Raw genomic sequence first — 17,582 nt, 5'->3', positions numbered from 1 at the left:
ATGAAATAACTCCAGGGTATAAAGCGGCGTCCTTTGACTTTATTCGAATTTTAATGCACTGAATAAAAACAATACGTATATAAAAGTATCGCGAGCCGGCTTCCCCAAGCTATTTTCATGCGATCGATACACTTTTGTATTATTGACGACACTATAAATTAATTACGGTGGGAACCTTTGCACACATTTCATTCAAAAACACCTGTTCGACGACAGAATTTTCAGACAGTCTAACCAACATTCCACGGATTGCTATTAACAATTTACACAAAAACTTAAGAATTTATTATTTTAAACATTAGAATAACCAAATTTAAACTTAAGCATCTAATAAATAGCCTAAAAACTATGTTTATTCGTAAAATAAATACAAAACGACAACGCTAGATGAATGAACTGTCAAATTCAGACCATAGACAATTAATACAAGCAAAGTGCAAGCGTGTTGTCGACTACACGCGCGCGAACACAATCGAATATTGCGAGTGTTACAAGTTTGGTGGCTCGGCGATACTGCGACTGACAGCCGGTCATAGGATGTGGGGTTACGCATGGGGCGTGAGAAAATAAAGTGTGGGAAAGAGTGGGCGTCGCGGCGTAGTAAAACATTTGATATGTTGTAGTGAACCGAACACATATTTATGAACGTAGTGCGCCAGTAGCAGTGTTTCATATTGTGGGTGTGTGTGTTATAAATACGTCGAACTCATGGAGCGAAAAGGTTGCGATGTGTGAGGAAGAGACCGAACGCGCGACGATTGACCGAAGATCTCGTGGGAAACGACCTCTGTTATGTACACTGATATTTAAATTAGTGTAAACAAAAAATCTGTTCTGGAATTTAATCGCACGCAATGGGAGTTACTGGACTGTGGAGACTAATAGAGCCAGCCGGCATGCCCGTACCTGTTGAAACATTAGAAAATAAGGTCTTAGCTGTTGGTGAGATTCCTATCCTCGTACCTAGTTCGAATTTTATTATATTTGTAAATGCGTACACCTAGACAATTGATAATTTTTTATCAACAGATATTTCGATATGGTTGCATCAAATGGTAAAAGGTTACCAGGATGCCAAAGGTGCACCACTACCAAACGCCCACCTGATGGGATTGTTCCAACGTGTTTGCAAACTGCTCTATTTCAGAGTTAAGCCAGTATTTGTATTTGATGGAGGCTTCCCTGATTTGAAAAAAGAAACTATTGTATGTTTTTTGTTTTATTTGTTATGAAATAGTACCTCTCTATCAGTGACATCATTATTATGATTAGATAAAGATAAAACATTCTTTTTGTAGGCTAAGAGACAAGATAACAAATCTAAATATAATTCTGAATCAGAAAGGATTAAGCGTGAACTTACTTTATTATTGAGTAAGAAGACAGCAATAAGTAGCCTATTGGGGAAACAAATATCACCAAGGAGAGATTCCTCTGATGTAGCTGCACAAGATGATTTATTTAAATTACCGGCACTGCCGGCAAGACAAGAAGACAGTGAATCAGAGTAAGCATTTTCTAACTAAGCTGAAATATAAAATGTTTAAACTTGCTTTAATAACAAATTCTAATAATTTTTTAGATCAGAAGATGAAACTTCAAGTGGTTCAATTGTAGATTTACACTCAGTAGATGTAGAGTCTGAAAACTTTAAATCATTACCTGTTAAAGAAAAGTATGACTTGCTCATTGAATTAAAGGAAACAAGAAAAATGAACTCTTGGGGAAAAATTCATGAGTTACCAAAGAAAAGTGATAATTTTTCTGATTTCCAAGTAAGTTGATTTTATTTACAAATTTATTATTAATTACAAAATAGCTAATTTATTTAGTTTTATTATTATAGATGCAAAGATTATTAAAGAGGAGAAAGGTGCAAGAATGCTTACAAGAGACAGAGAAAGAGATGGGTGATACTGGTATGTCCCTAAATGAATTGGAATCTTTGTTAAATGAAGAAGGAATAGATACAAAAATTGATACCTTACATACACGACGCATTGCTTCCAATAATACTACTCGATTTGTGCTTATCAATGATGTAAAAAAAGCATTATCAGAAGCTAAAAAGAAGAAAGAAGCTGAAAGTAACTCAAAACAAATGTGTACAAATGTAAAAGAAAAGAGTGATGGAAATGAAGAAAAATCGTCTAACAGAGATGAATTAGAAGATGATTTACAAAGAGCAATAAAGATGTCGTTAGAATGTGTAGAAGATCCTGATAACAGTGCTTGTACTTCTAAAACAGATGATTCTTGGACATCTGTCCTTACAGACTCTGATTCATATAATGATTCAGAAGAAGAGGATGGATTTGATCAGCCTGATATGACTTCAGCTAAAGCTTATATAATGCAATATAGTGACTTTACACATAAAGTTATAGATGATATGGTAACTTCAAAAAATAAACACAAATCAAAAGCACAGAATGTTGACATTGTTTTAGAGGAACTTAGTAAAGAGAAATCTATCATTATTGACAAGATAGATGTGTCTAGTGATGAAGAATTTATTATTGAAAGTTCAAAAAAAGTCAAAGAGGAAATTAAGGCAACACCTTCTGATGATGAGGGAATTGAGGACATAAATAACACTACACAATTATCTGTAGTGTGCATTGAAAAATCTTTGGAAAATGTTATTACTGTTGATTCTAGCACTGAAGATGATACTGAACAAAATCTGAATATAAATATAAAAAATAAGAAAGAAAGTGACTCTAGTGATAGTGAAGATTTTGAAGATGTTCCTGATGTGGATAGTGTAGCAAACAAAGCTGTTGTAGAATTGACATTGAAAACGGATAAGATGTTCGACGATGATATATTCGCAGATGTTTTTACAACCAAAATAGCAAATTTAAAAAATGATGAAATTGTTAAGCCCATTTTAGGCCAGTCCACAGAAAATATCACTTTAAATGAGAAAACACATACAATGAAGAAATCAATAACAGAAACGCCTAAATTAAATTTAGTTAACAAGAAACCAAATGAACAGATGTATGAAAATAGTGTTGATGCAATTAAAACTAAAGATAGATGTTTATCTGATTCATTCTACTCTAATAAAGATGTGTCTCTGAAAACTGATTCTGATATAGTAACACCTGCTCCTATTGAAGATAAAACCAAAGACACAGACAAAACAAATAATGTCAATAGTGAGAATGAAATATCAAACGAAACAATATCGAAGAATTTTCCAAGTGAAAATCTTAATTCTATTGTAGAGGAAATAGAAACTGAGGAGCGACAGTTGCTACACGAAAAGGGAAAATTAGATAGAATTGGGAGAAACATTACAGAACAGATGACCAAAGAAGCACAAGAGCTTTTACAAATATTTGGAATTCCTTACATTGTCGCGCCAATGGAGGCGGAGGCTCAATGTGCATTTCTAGAAAATGTTAACTTAACAGATGGTACTATAACTGATGACAGTGATATTTGGTTGTTTGGCGGAAAAACTGTTTACAAAAACTTCTTTAATCAAAAAAAACATGTCATTCAATTTTTATCTGGTCGAATTGAAAAATCGTTTAGTAAGTATATATACACTATCTATTATAACAATTTTAATCTCATCTTACTCCTTCTCTTAATGTAGTCTATTTCTAGCATTCTTTGAACTTAGCTTCTGTAAGTGTAGTGTATAGCATATAGTCATGAAGTCTGATCTGATTTCATGGTCATCTTTTTAAGCCTCACTGGTGCCTTGCCAGCGTACATATATCATTAGCATAAGCGTAATTCTATCATCATCTTTCATACATAGAATAGTAAGAATGGACGCTGGATTTTAGAAATGTATTAAAGTCAAAGTACTGCTAGCCGCTATATTTTAATTCGCCACACGAAACTAATGATAAAGCCAATAATGAAATTAACCTGCCTATATAATGTTAAAAAAACGTTTTATGGGTCCAATTTAAGCAAAATATAATCACAAAAGTAGTTGCATCTTATCACATTTATTACAATCTACTTTTTACAAATTTTCGTGTGAACTATTCTTTGATTGTGAAAAGGTAACAAACAAAAAATACATACCTACTTTCCTAATTAGATTTTTTTTTGTTTGTGAATATGGATGGTTGGATGATGGATGTTTATTACTCTTTCACGCAAAAACTACTTAACTGATTATGATGAAACTTTACAGTAATATAGCTTATACATCAAAATAATACGGCCTATACATTTCACGCGGGTAAAACAGCTGGCACATCTCATTATTAATAAAACAATTATAGAAACACACGAATTATTATTAAATTATTCTTATTTCTATATTATTTTTTATTAATGAGGGCACAGCTAATTATTCCTTAAGTTTATTAACATTGGACCCTTTTTTTCAGATCTTTCTAGAGAACAATTAGTACTGCTAGCTTTACTAGTAGGTAGTGATTACACCACAGGTTTAACTGGTGTTGGACCAGTGACTGCTTTAGAAATATTAGCATCATTTCCATTCAACAAACGGCTATTCATCAATGAGTCTACTGAACAGGGTCGGTACCAGCAAGTTGTAACTGGATTACAAGAATTCAAGAGTTGGGTACGGGCTGGTAAAAGAACGGATAATATAACCCTAAAGAAAAAGCTGAAAAATGTAAATGTTACTGATGATTTTCCTAGTATTCGGGTGAGTTGTTAATTTTACTTCTTAAATTAGAAATAATAAAAAACTTAATGTTACTAAAAGTTATCCTCAAATATCAATTCCTATTTTATATTGATATCAGGATTTTGTAGATTTTTGTTGTATATATTTTGTTCTTAGACAAAAATCTTGGCTTGTTTAAACATTTAAAAAAAACAGCATAACGACTATTGAAAAATTAACTACTATTAAAACAAAAGCGCGATAATGATTCTCGATATAATATTTTTTATCACACTATTAGTTGTGTAAACTCAGTTCACTGTTCTAACATGTCTTCATACAAGTAACAACTCAACAACATAGCAATTAAAGATTACTCTATCTTTTAGGTTGTTCAAGCATACCTGGACCCGAATGTAGAAAAAAGCAAAGAAAAATTTACATGGGGAGAAATAGATATAACAATATTGCGAGATTATGCTAAAGCTAAATTCGGTTGGTCACAAAGCAAATTAGATGAAATTATCAATCCAGTTTTAAGTAGAATGTTAGATCGGAAAAAACAAAAAAATATTCATAACTATTTTAAAAAGAAAGTAGAATATCAATCATTAGAGGATCGTATGAGTAAGAGAGTTAAAGCTGCCATAAGAAAAATGGGACCAGAGGCTCCTTTAGAAGACACAGTAGTAACTGAGGAAAAAAAGAAAATAAGAAAAAGGAAACCAAATAACACTGAAGCTAGCACAAGTAATGTACAAGATCAAACAAGCATTAATGTCCCATCAAAAGCCAAACAAAAGAAAAATGATGAAGAGAAAGTACTTAAAAATCTTGGTATAAAAGTTGTATCAAAAATTCAAGATGATGGTAAATCAACTATAGAAATAAACATCCCAAAATTAGACAGGGTCCAAGAAGTAATACCTCAAAGAGAGAAAGAGAAACAATGTCTTCTACAAAATAAATTGAAAGCAATTGAAATATTTAGAACAACAAAACTCGATAGAAAAAGCAAAGTTACAAAAAAGAGAATTATTTTACCAAAAGAAAAAGCCAACCTTTCTGAAGATAGTGATAGTGTATAATGCATGCACCCTAAAATCTATATTATTTATTTTTTATATTTTTGTTAAATAAAAATACTATTAATATAAAATAGTCAATTTATTGTTTACATTCAACTGTTCCAGTTAAGCATAATTTTTAACATAATATTAGTTTAAAATTAAATCTCGTAATAAATACACACATAACGTACTTAAATGATAAATGGACAGACCTAGTCCCTAATATGTGATACCAATTTGATAGGAATGTCATAGACAGCCAATGAATTGTTTTATTTTTCCCAACAAAATGCACTGCAGTATATAGATATATATATAAAAAATAAAACAAAAGGGCTGCCAGACAGAAATAATTATAATAATAGTACACAGTTATACTATTTTTTTCCTAATAAAAACGAGTGACATGATGTAACAAAATCTAACATCAAGGAATCATTCACATTTGAATTCCCATGGAACTAAGAACCTGTTATGATTTATAAATACTGACAGAATCCTTAAGAAAATGTAGCTGAAATTGCACCACATTGAACTTGACGTATCTAGCAGGTACCTGCTACTATAGAGTATCGCATATGAAGTAGATGGAATATAAATAGGTAAATATGTGTTGCCAAATTATTGTCTACGCATTTTTTTAAATTCATTAACACAAATTCTTTTGCTATATTATTTTTTTATTTAATTTGAACAAAACGTCATTGCTATGTGGTTCTATATATGGTTATTGCAATTATGCTCTTCCCTCAATAGAAGCTTGGTGTTGGTATTCTTCGTCTTTTAATTAGCAACTATTAGTAACGTAAAATATAATATTAACGAAACAAATTCAAAATCTGTTACAAAAATGTGATTGATTTTTATTTACATATTTCTAATATTTGTACAACTGGTGTTTGGAATAGTCTAGTTATTATTTTTATATACTTTTAGTATGATTCGGGCTGCCTCGTGGTCCATTAATTAGTAACAAATATATGTTCACAAATCATATTTATGTTCTAAATAATGTTAAATCGATAATTCATTTTACAAAACTCATGTACCATGTGCAAGCAGTTTATTTGTGCTACAATTGAGTTCTTCAATTCACCTCGGTGGAGGAGAATTTTCTTGTACTCATGTAACTTTTAGATATTTACGTACATTCATAAGCACATTATCTCTGATTTATTATTTATTCATCTTTGTCGATCTTTGGCATTATGGAAAGTATAGTAGCCAGCAGCCGACTCATTCCCAGATAAAACATAAGGTATGGACTAAGGTGAAACCACTCGGATATTCCGAGATCATGTTACTTGTCGGAAATAATTTTTTTTTTACTGAACTGATGACAACTTTAAGTACGATCTTTCTGACAATTATTAACATTCGTAGCTATGGATCCATCGCCTCATCAGCTTTATTAAATATGCATTGTGCAGACGAGTCAAGGATGAACAATAAATAATTCGAATAAGAGTTTCTTTTACATAAACTTATTTACATCTAACAACTAACAGATAAATATGAAAACAAATTGATAACTAAAAAAATTTACGTGACTTATCGATTTAATTTCGATATAAACTTTAATTTTTTTACATTTAAACACATCGTGTACAGCAGTCTCACATAATAATGATAGCCCTACCGACATCACTATTGCCATTAGCGGACGTCACTGCCTTTGTAACTACCATAAATTTATATCCTTCGCAGAATCAAATATACATATTGTAAATTTGAATCTAATGCTCCAGCCACATTTGCATCGTATGACATTAATTTTAAGTATGGCCAATAGTATAAAAACTTAGTGATATGTTAACTTACAGAATATGAAGTTAATTGATCATATCAACTCTAACATAGCCAATCACTTTACCTGTATCTGTTCAGATGCAAATGTGTCCCCAACATCAAAGATGAAAGTTTTGATTGATCATTAACATGCTCTTCAAGGATTCAGAAACAATCATTGTGTGCAATTTTATGAATGAATGATGAAAGAAAACTTTCATTACCACTGTACTAACGCTTCTGTTCCTTAAATTTAATACCACATTGAATTAGTCGACTTTAACAACGCTATAGATTTTCCTTACGAACCAGAAGCACGCCATGAATCCAATGGTGCCGGTTAGCAAGAAGAACAGGAATACCATTATGAAGGTGTATCCAAAGTAGAGGAAAGTTGAGGCCGCATCCTCGATATTTAGTTTAGTGACGAAATAGTGACAGCAGTAGATAAAGAGATAGCCAGCTGTAGATCCGGAACTCAGAAAAGCCCGCCACCACCAGTGGTAGTCCTCGGCGCAAAGGTGGAAGTAGCAGAGAAGAATCGTTGTCTCGGAACATGTGATCACAAGAATCACAAACACGAGGAACAGGAAACCGAACATATAGTACATCTGGAAATAAATAAAATTGTAATAATTTTAGAACTGTCAAATCATCAAACATATAGTACCGATTCTTTCACAAAAGATTATTTTAATTTTGCGTTTAAACCACGAAACAAAACATCAAAACCATTCCACATAGAAAAAGTTTTGTTGTTGGTAACATATATTAAAAAAAATGCAATTAGATATTATATTTTTAGAAAAATAGTTTATATCCTAAGTTATTTATTATAAGAAATCTAGGGTTATACAAACTAAGCTACTGACAAGTTTTCATAAATAGATAATTTTATCTAAAGATAAACAATATAGGTTGGAAACATTAATGAAACTAAGTAGGGTTTCATAAATTTCATCATACCTGACTGGACCATAGAGAGTTGAGAATAAAGAACAACTGTATAAAGATGCATCCGAACGGAAGTACGCCACCCATCACTATCCCGGGGATGGGCTGAGTGTACAGCGATTGCTCGGGTATTTGGCGTGGTATCTGGTTTGTGCGCACAGGATGATCCAGTATCTGAAAACAGATAGATCTATTATGAAACGGCTTTTAGTACTTAAGCATATCTAAAGTTTTTAAAGTCTATCCAAAGTCGAAAATTATTATTAAATATTCTTTACTGCACTTTTAGATAGTGATAAAACTAATTAGAAACAATGTGAGCAAAGCTGTACTTATTTCTTAAAGAGATATCTTCCTGTTTAATCGACAGTATGGCATAGCTAATAGTGAGGACAATGTGTAAATCTAACAATAACTACATATTACATTTTACACAATTTCGGGCATTTATGCAAGTCATATGTATTCACTAACTCCTCCACTAATACTATACATATAACAAAAGGCGGCGGTGTGATGTCGTATTTACGAAATAAAATAACGATACGAAATAAAATAAATTCAAAACTTATGGGCGACTGAAATTCTGTCCAACATTTCTAATACAAAGAAATATTGCACCCAGATATTCATAATTCAGAATATCTGTGCAAATTCGAAGTAGTAAATCATAAATGAATCTAAAAATGTTTCAAACAGGAGTGTTTTAACAGGAATAACGTAACTTATTTGCTAAAGATGTAAAACATAGTTTAAAAGAAAAACAAAATTAAATAAACTACTTAGAATATGGAGTTTCATATACAAATCGTTATCAATGCAAATTTTGCTGTAGTAAATTTCTACACCATATTACATTGTGTGTACAAGTGCAAAATGTATTCGCAAACACAGTTAATGGATGGAACACCCGGCTAAAATAAATTGTAGATTTCACTCGCGAATTCGCCAGCTTTTGTTGATATAAAGCATTACCTGTTTGTTCTTGTGATACGTCGATTTAATTTTGATTTGAAATTTTGAAAAAGTAACAAACAGACAGTTACACTTTTTCTCATTTATAATATTAGATAAGATACCGAAATGAAAACTCATAGACAAGACACTTATTTTTTTGATTTTTTTCCTATATGGTTGATCATAAACAATAATGTAAATTTACCCTCTTCCTAAATCCGAAGTAAGCACCAATGAAGGTGAGTGGCACAGATACTCCAAACCAGAGTGCTAGCAGCGCCACCAGTGTCGAAAATGGTATCGCTGCTGAAGAACCCTTCCCCCACAGCACCAAGTTCATGATAAAGAATAGAGAGAACACCACACTGCAACACGGAAATGAAACATTTGAATATATATAAAATTACTAGCAATTATTCTTGTTCCAAATTTAAATAGAGATATTTTAACTTCGAAGATGTTGTGTCCAAAACTTTCAATTTATATTCAAGTTTTCCATTTCATTATCTAACATACACTAGAATATGAATAATGCTGGACTCAAAATAATTGTGTCCTGTCCTTGAAATATGCTTTTTTTCTTTTGATAAAAGATAGTCTACGTCTTCCTTGTAACATCATGTCAAATTACATTAAGATCCATTTTGTGATTTAGTCCTGAGAATGTAACTTAGATTACAATATAAGTATGGGTTTATCAAATATCCCACTCCAAATGCGGACTAATGTCCCAAGATGTTTTTAAAAAAGAGAATATTAATGTTTCAAATTGCATGTAGCAAAATGTTGCCAAATAAGAGATTATTATAAAATTTCTAATATTAGAACCTTACCCGGGACAAACCATCGACGTCAGCAGTATGTTACTCTTCCACCTTCTACCGCCGAAACTCTTATATATCCTGGCACTGACATAGCCAGCAGCTGCACCCAACAATACCCATGCCACCAGCGCGCATGTCATGAGAGCTCCTCGGTTCGCGGGCGATAGGAAACCGAGGCAGGCAAATGCAAGAGTCACCAATGTCATGCCAAATACCTAAAAAAAGAAACTCTAACTAAAGTGGTGGTGGATAATAATGTTATATTATGCTAAAATACATGAAATTAGGTGGCTTTATCCATGCATAATCTGTGCTCATGGGTGTTTCTAAAATGTTACTGTATTTCATACATGAGTTACTTGGAGTTTGCACAAAATTGTCTTTGTGAATACCTCTATCTCATATCTCTTACCTTGGAAATGGTGTTTCTGTTTGATAGTAAGGCCATACCAGCCCTTAAGTAGCCCAGGGTATGGATTGACTCCTTGCCTATTTGTCATTTAAGTTACTAACAAAAACTAGGACTTTGTTAAAAAGAAATTGGTGAAAATAAGTTGGGATCATTGGTTGGGGAGGAGCTAATGTAACTATTAAATATGTCCTTATTTTTTATATCAATTTCTACAGAGTTTTTAAAATTATAGACAGAAGTATGAAGAGTATATTTACTTGAGATCCTGAACCAAGGAACACAGCAAGCAGCATGCCACGACGCGGCGGACGGAACACGTCACCGTGTACCAATTTCCAGCCAAACTCCTCCTGATGAGACAAATTTTAGTTAAAACTATTGTATCTACAGTTAATGATAATAGACTAATCTGAAACACAGTATACCTATATGAAAAACTATATGTTAATGAAAAACAAGAGAATTGAAATAAATTTTGAACATTTTGGACTCTATTCTACGCAATTAGCCTCTCTCCATTGTGCCTGTAGTTTATAATGTACATTAAAGGTTAATGTTTCATTACTGTCAGTGGTTGCAAGTTGATTGCATCCACAAATATTGCCATATTAATAACATGAATAAACATTAAAGTTAGTAAATTAAATACCTGAGCATCTTCCCCGCATTCCATCTGATTGTACCTCGCTATATCTTTGTGTAGAGTACGTAAAAGTATCATAGCAACCATTCCACTGAGGAACAATACAATTACAAGTGAATTCAATATAGAGAACCATTGTATATTTGTTTGGGGCATTGACTCCAGAATGTAATCCCATCTTGATGACCATTTAATGGAATTATTAGGATTGAAGGTTACACTGTATGAGTAGGTAACAACAATATCATCTGTGAGTGTGTTTGGTATTTCTAATGGTGTTTGGAAGTTGCAATCCAATTTCCCTGCTTTCTGATGATCAATGCTGGCCGGTTTTACCTGCAATAGTATTTTCTTAGTAGATTGTTTTATAAAATTAAAGCTTTTGTAGTGTTTTATTTACATTACTGAACATAATAATATTAATAACCCTCAACAATTCTAATAGCGCCATCTAGTCCAAAGTTATGCAGATCTTGTATCATGGATACTAGACAACTGATAGAAATGTCTGAATATATGTTCTTTTAAAGCATCCACAACCATCAAATGAAATGCAGTGTACACTATTAGACCATCGAGGTTGTCATAGGCGACAGTACATGATTTTATGTAAAAAATAATAATTACTAAATTATTATTTTTTATATTATGGATAGAATAAAGATATCAAAAAAAGATATGAACAGAAGCATTTAGTAATAATTATTATTTATTTATTTTCATAAAATACATTTATAAACATAAATTTATTGGCATCTACTGAATATATAGGGAAAAAGAAAAACTATTTCTATTTGTAGCAATTTACTAGTTATACCTATATATACTATACTAATATACAATATTCTTTTATAATGTGAGTTAATTTCGTGTTAGCAAAATTGATAATAATAATTAATATACATACCTTTGCAGAAATGATTCGACCACCATTTTCCCCAAATCCAACTCCCCACTCCTCCTCCCTACCACTATGATATGTGATTTCCAAATCCACATGGTTGAATAAGAAATAAGTGCCCACTTTGTAAGGTTTTGTATTGACAATTGGTGCACACGTGTCCTGATAAAAAAAAAATTTGATAAAAATTATCAATGTTAAAATTGATAATTTAACATTGGTTAAAATTATAGATAAATACTTATTGATTTATTGGAAATATAACAAATAATTCCTTAAATCAATTATTGTTGATAACTACAACCAGTGAACAAAATTTGATGACCCATTTGATTACATTTCCAATAAATTTCAAATGAATGTAAATATTCAATACCATAGCAAAATAATTATTTTGTGTATGACTGAATTTATAACTGATTCCAGGCTATTTAAAGTATAGAAAATTTTTATTTGAGAATTTTACTTTTCAGAATCAAGTCCAAAGACTTAAATATTAAGACATATATAACTTAAATATAAGATAAAATATGCTGAATCTTCATAATCTAATATTTTATTACAGTTTAAATTTTACACATTTAAGTCGTTTTTATTAACCTACTATATATATATGTATTAGCAGAAAACAGTACCAGTAATAAGTATAAGTGTGCTAAGTGCTTTTGCTTTAATTTATATTAACTATATATAGATAAATAAATATCTATGTTGTGATAGTATTTTGAAGTTATTATTTATCACTAATACTGTCAAATACTGTTTCTTAAGATAGTTTCAAAATAACCAAATGATGGGATGAGATGAGTGAAATATTCTAACTCACATATATTGTAAATATAAAATGTATTACTTACCATATCCCTACGAATTTGACAACCCATTGGGAAACCAGTACTGCAGTAAGTCTTGCCTCCATCATTCACTAAATAACACCAAGTCACGGGCATGTTATCTAAGATCCAGTGATGCTGGTAGTACAGGGCCATTCCCATTTTGAGCAAATTAAGTTTCTTGATAGACTCCGGATCTGATGCCTTGTATGTCCTTTGACATAGAGCTCTACAGCCAACATTATCAAGGAAATTGATTTTATATGGGCTTGGACGTATTCTCTCACCAAAGACCACTTGACCAAGGTTCTCAACAGGTGATTGAGTCTCATCAGAAAGGCAGAAATCAAAGTGATGGTATTCAAATGGGATTACAGATTCTTCAGTATTTAATCTGTTCACATACAGTGGTATTTCATTCTGGAATTAGTATTTGATATTTTAGTTTAATCACCAAGGCAAAGTTATCTATGTGAAATATAATAGAGTATAGAGACATGTTAGTCCACCAGAATGGCGATTCATGAGAAGTAATTATCATATTAATGTTTTAATATGACTATGGATTTAAATTAATGAGGATTACATTCTCTACAACCCCTATAAACTTAATTTAAATTATAGACAATTACCTTTTAATTACAGCTAAGTATATTTCCAAGTAGCAGGTAAGTAGATATAACTTTATGAGTAATAATTATCTGATTCTGTTATCAATAATGAGGCAGTTTTTAGTAATACAGTTTGAACTTAAAGCCTGAAATACATGTTGTTGACTTACGGTTACATTTTATAATGTATAGGATATAGGACTTACCTTGCACGATTTCCCATTATCTTCTCCGACTCGACAGTAATTCACTGGAGCCAAGCCGGGTAAATAAAAGGCTCTTACAGAAGTCAATAGGAAAAATGCGCAAACCGCACAGATGACAGACATGATGTGATGTTCCAAAATACAATTTCCACAATATACCTTTAAGTGAACACTATCCTATCATAAGATGTATACACAAGAAAATGTAGACGTCATAATAATAAGAACCGAGCACAAACAAATACCGGTAGTTGATTTAGTAACTATTCAACAATTTACAATTGACCATTAATTTGTCGCCGTCGAAAACGTCATCGCTATGATCGCCGTCAAATAAAGTCATAGACAATTATTTACTTTTTAAGGAATGTTTTTTTTTTATATATTTTGTTCGGCACTAGAAACATCAAACATAGATCAGGTATTTTTCCAACTTTTTTAAAAATTATTTAAGTGAAATAATCACACCATGCATTTTTCTTTCAACTTTAATTGTTTATCTAGAGCACACCACTGTAGTTGTTAAATTACTTTCTTAATTATTAGAACTTTTCTGGACTTCCGTGTCACTTAATCACGCCTAATTTAGAAACTATAAATTTAAATTATACTCTATGTGTTATTCTTATGCCATATGCTACGTTACTACAACTTTACATCGAAACTTTTACTAATAATTACAGAAAAAAAGCGCGGGAACTTTCAAAGCGACTACACGTATTTTTTCGCGCTAGTTTTGCAAAATTATATTTTATTGAGTTTTTTTTAGTCAAAACCAGTAAAGATGACGAAGAGGAGCGGGAAGAAGCGAAAAAAGAAAGAGGAAATATCGGATGATACATCCGATGATATTAATTTTCTAGGGTCTGACTCGGAATCGGCACCTGAGGATGTGGATAAGTATAAGGCATTTCAAATACCAGATTATGTTCGGTACTATCCTGAGGATGGTGGAAACTTTGAATACATTGTATTTATGGAGAGTACAGATAGTAATAAGCCAATCGGTGATAGGGATATGATGTCCTTAGCTACTAATTTGAAAAAATACAATAAAGGAGTTAAGCAATTATTAAGGATGAATAAATTTAAGATCGGCGTCATTTTTGAACGCCCAGGTTTAGCTAATGCAGCCTTAGTTAATAAAAAATTTCTAGACGGATTTAAATTAAAGGCAAGTATACCAGCTTCAGCCACGGAAGTAACTGGAGTAGTTCAGCATGTTCCTACGCATCTATCGAACGAACAAATATACTCTAATATAACCGGCTCAAAAAATATTGTTTGTGTACGCAGATTCATGAGGCGTATTAAAGGTGATGATAACACCTTTACAATGCAGCCAACTAAAACCGTCTCCATCACATTTTCCTGTCCTGTACTTCCTGACACCGTCGACCTGAATAGCTGGCGCTTTGTGGTGAGGCCTTATATACCTCCTGTAAAGCAGTGTCTTAAATGTTTAAGGTATGGTCACATCGCTAAGTTTTGTAAGAACGCTAAAGATGCTCAGTATGCGGAAATAATCATAATTTCAGAAACTGTTCGCAAATATTAACGAAGCCAAATGTTGTCACTGCAATGGTAATCATATAGCCATTTCATCACAGTGTTCTATTAAGAAAAAGAAAATAGAGGAGAATAAAAATAAAGTACAAAGGTATGCTGATATTGTTAGAGAGAAATCATTTCCTCAATTAGGCAGTACCAAAACTTCACCTTCGGCACAATTTATATCCCTACTTAATTCTGACCAAATTTTAAATACCCTATTAGAATCAATTGTTAAAATTATAACATTGAATAGAACCAATGACAAAACAATATGTACAGAAAATATAAAACAAGTTCTCCTAGAGACATTACAGAATAAAAAAAACCCAGATTAATAGTTTCTTTAATTTTTTTTTCTTTATGGACCATATAGTAATAGTCCAGTGGAATGCACAAAGTTTAGTAAGTAATCAACAAATCTTTACACATTTTCTATTGGAGAACAATATTCATATTGCTCTGATATCAGAAACCTGGCTAAAAGCCTACTATAAATTAAATATTAAAAGCTTTAACATTGTTAGATTAGACTCAGGCAATGACCATAACGGTGTTGCAATTTTAGTTCATAAAAGTATAGAATTCAGTAAAATTGATACATATAGTGATGATTCCTTACAGAATATTGCGGTACGATTAAAATATAAAAACACAGAAATGTCAGTTGTTAGTTTTTATAGCCCAAATAATTGTAGTCCACGTTTTAACAAAAATAAATTCAGTAATCTTCTTAATAGTATTCCAGAACCCATGTTGGTTGCTGGTGATTTTAATGCTCATCACACAGCATGGGGTTGCTCGTCTATTAATGCTCGTGGTCGTGACATTCTTGAATGTATTGATGGTAACAACTTGGTCATCTTAAATGATGGTACACCGACTACAGTAGGATCACACAGATGGCAGAGTAATGCACTTGACCTTACTATTGCATCCCCTTGCTTATCTCTTGCTTCAAATTGGATGGTACATAATGATCCCTTAGGTAGCTACCATTTACCTGTAATAACAAAAATAGTAATTAATAGCAATTGCACTAGATTACCAGTATCCTCAGATTATCCCAAATTTCATAATTACAATCTTATAGATTGGACCATGTATAAGAAGATCACAGATAGTTTGTTACAAGATTTTACACTTTACACTTATAGTAATTCACCCCTGCAGTGTTATACTAAATTAATTGATATTTTCAATTTAGCTCTAGACAAAAGTTGTATATCAAAATCAAAACCCATAAACTCTACAACTGATATTCCTTTTAAAAATAAAAGGATTCCATTACCTTGGTGGAATGAAAAATGTACACTTGCAGTAGATAACTCTAAACAGGCATATGTTCATTTTAAAAACAACCCATCAGAGGCAAATTATATTACATTTAAAAGGTTACAAGCCAAAAAAAAGTTAATACTTAAAAAAGAACAATCAATTAGCTGGAATAATTTTTGTGAAAATTTTAATCGCACCACACCCATTTCCAAAATTTGGAATACTGTTAAAAAATTCAATAAAACTTATGTATATAGTCAGATTTCAAATAAAAATAACTGGATTTCAGATTTTCTTAAGAAATATACTCCTGACACTGTCGAGACCCAATTTAAATCACACATTAATGAAAATAGTAACAAATTAAATTATTTAAATAAACCCTTCACTTTTTCTGAATTCAATGCAGCCATATCTACCCGAAGAGATACAGCATTTGGTCTCGATGGCATACCATATAAATTATTAAAAAACCTCTCTTATACCTCTAAAAATATTGTTCTATGTATTTATAATGCACTGTGGAAAGAGTCAGATATTCCTTCCGATTGGAAAAAAGATTGTATTATTCCAATTTTAAAACCAAACAAAAATGCAAATGAAATAGATTCCTATAGACCCATAACCCTGACCTCCTGCATGGGAAAAATATTTGAGCAATTATTAAAACAAAGATTAGAATTCTACATAGAGAGTAATTGTTTATTACCAGCAAACCAGTTTGGTTTTCGTAGAGGTAAATCTGCCTCTGAGAGTGTTACTCATCTCCATATTGATATATTTAAAGCACTTAAATGCAATGAAGTTTTGGTTGGGGTATTCTTTGATATTATCGGTGCATTCAATAATGTCAATCATCACATTCTTACTCTGGAACTTGTTTCTATTGGTATACCTGGAAAAATTATAAACTGGGTCTATAACTTTTTAAATGGTAGA

General features: G+C 31.7%; 2 protein-coding genes across 2 annotated transcripts; one reads left to right on the top strand and one right to left on the bottom strand.

Annotated features, from left to right (window-relative positions):
• Positions 1 to 837: 837 nt before the first annotated feature.
• Positions 838 to 5,781, top strand: LOC131844875 (DNA excision repair protein ERCC-5). Its single transcript, XM_059193857.1, has 7 exons — positions 838 to 942; positions 1,030 to 1,205; positions 1,299 to 1,507; positions 1,583 to 1,775; positions 1,847 to 3,548; positions 4,368 to 4,654; positions 5,005 to 5,781. Exons 1-7 carry the CDS (start codon positions 855 to 857, stop codon positions 5,701 to 5,703), a joined length of 3,354 nt encoding a protein of 1,117 aa, XP_059049840.1. The 5' UTR covers positions 838 to 854; the 3' UTR covers positions 5,704 to 5,781.
• On the bottom strand, positions 5,782 to 14,134 carry LOC131844876 (transmembrane 9 superfamily member 2). The gene is made up of 9 exons (XM_059193858.1): positions 13,815 to 14,134; positions 13,022 to 13,417; positions 12,171 to 12,326; positions 11,270 to 11,599; positions 10,878 to 10,970; positions 10,218 to 10,423; positions 9,590 to 9,749; positions 8,440 to 8,601; positions 5,782 to 8,084 (listed from the first exon to the last, which is right to left on the bottom strand). Exons 1-9 carry the CDS (start codon positions 13,935 to 13,937, stop codon positions 7,743 to 7,745), a joined length of 1,968 nt encoding a protein of 655 aa, XP_059049841.1. The 5' UTR covers positions 13,938 to 14,134; the 3' UTR covers positions 5,782 to 7,742.
• Between the last annotated feature and the right edge of the window lie 3,448 nt (positions 14,135 to 17,582).

The sequence above is a fragment of the Achroia grisella genome, unplaced genomic scaffold (assembly GCF_030625045.1).
Source record: "Achroia grisella isolate CSIRO2021 unplaced genomic scaffold, CSIRO_AGI_Agris_v1 utg4223, whole genome shotgun sequence".
Classification (NCBI taxonomy): domain Eukaryota; kingdom Metazoa; phylum Arthropoda; class Insecta; order Lepidoptera; family Pyralidae; genus Achroia; species Achroia grisella.
Note: the sequence above shows the minus strand (reverse complement) of the source record. Positions and strands in the feature narration are given on the sequence as shown.

What these genes read in the sequence shown, in the direction of transcription:
- LOC131844876 (XM_059193858.1), bottom strand. Translation starts at nt 13,937, where the DNA reads ATGTCTGTCATCTGTGCGGTTTGCGCATTTTTCCTATTGACTTCTGTA. An exon ending in ATAATGGGAAATCGTGCAAG is followed by an intron (nt 13,418 to 13,814) that starts GTAAGTCCTATA and finishes TACTAATTCCAG; the next exon opens with AATGAAATACCACTGTATGT. An exon ending in ACGTCGATGGTTTGTCCCGG is followed by an intron (nt 9,750 to 10,217) that starts GTAAGGTTCTAA and finishes TCCGTGTTGCAG; the next exon opens with TGTGGTGTTCTCTCTATTCT.
- LOC131844875 (XM_059193857.1), top strand. Translation starts at nt 855, where the DNA reads ATGGGAGTTACTGGACTGTGGAGACTAATAGAGCCAGCCGGCATGCCC. An exon ending in ATTTGAAAAAAGAAACTATT is followed by an intron (nt 1,206 to 1,298) that starts GTATGTTTTTTG and finishes TTCTTTTTGTAG; the next exon opens with GCTAAGAGACAAGATAACAA. An exon ending in CAAGAAGACAGTGAATCAGA is followed by an intron (nt 1,508 to 1,582) that starts GTAAGCATTTTC and finishes ATAATTTTTTAG; the next exon opens with ATCAGAAGATGAAACTTCAA.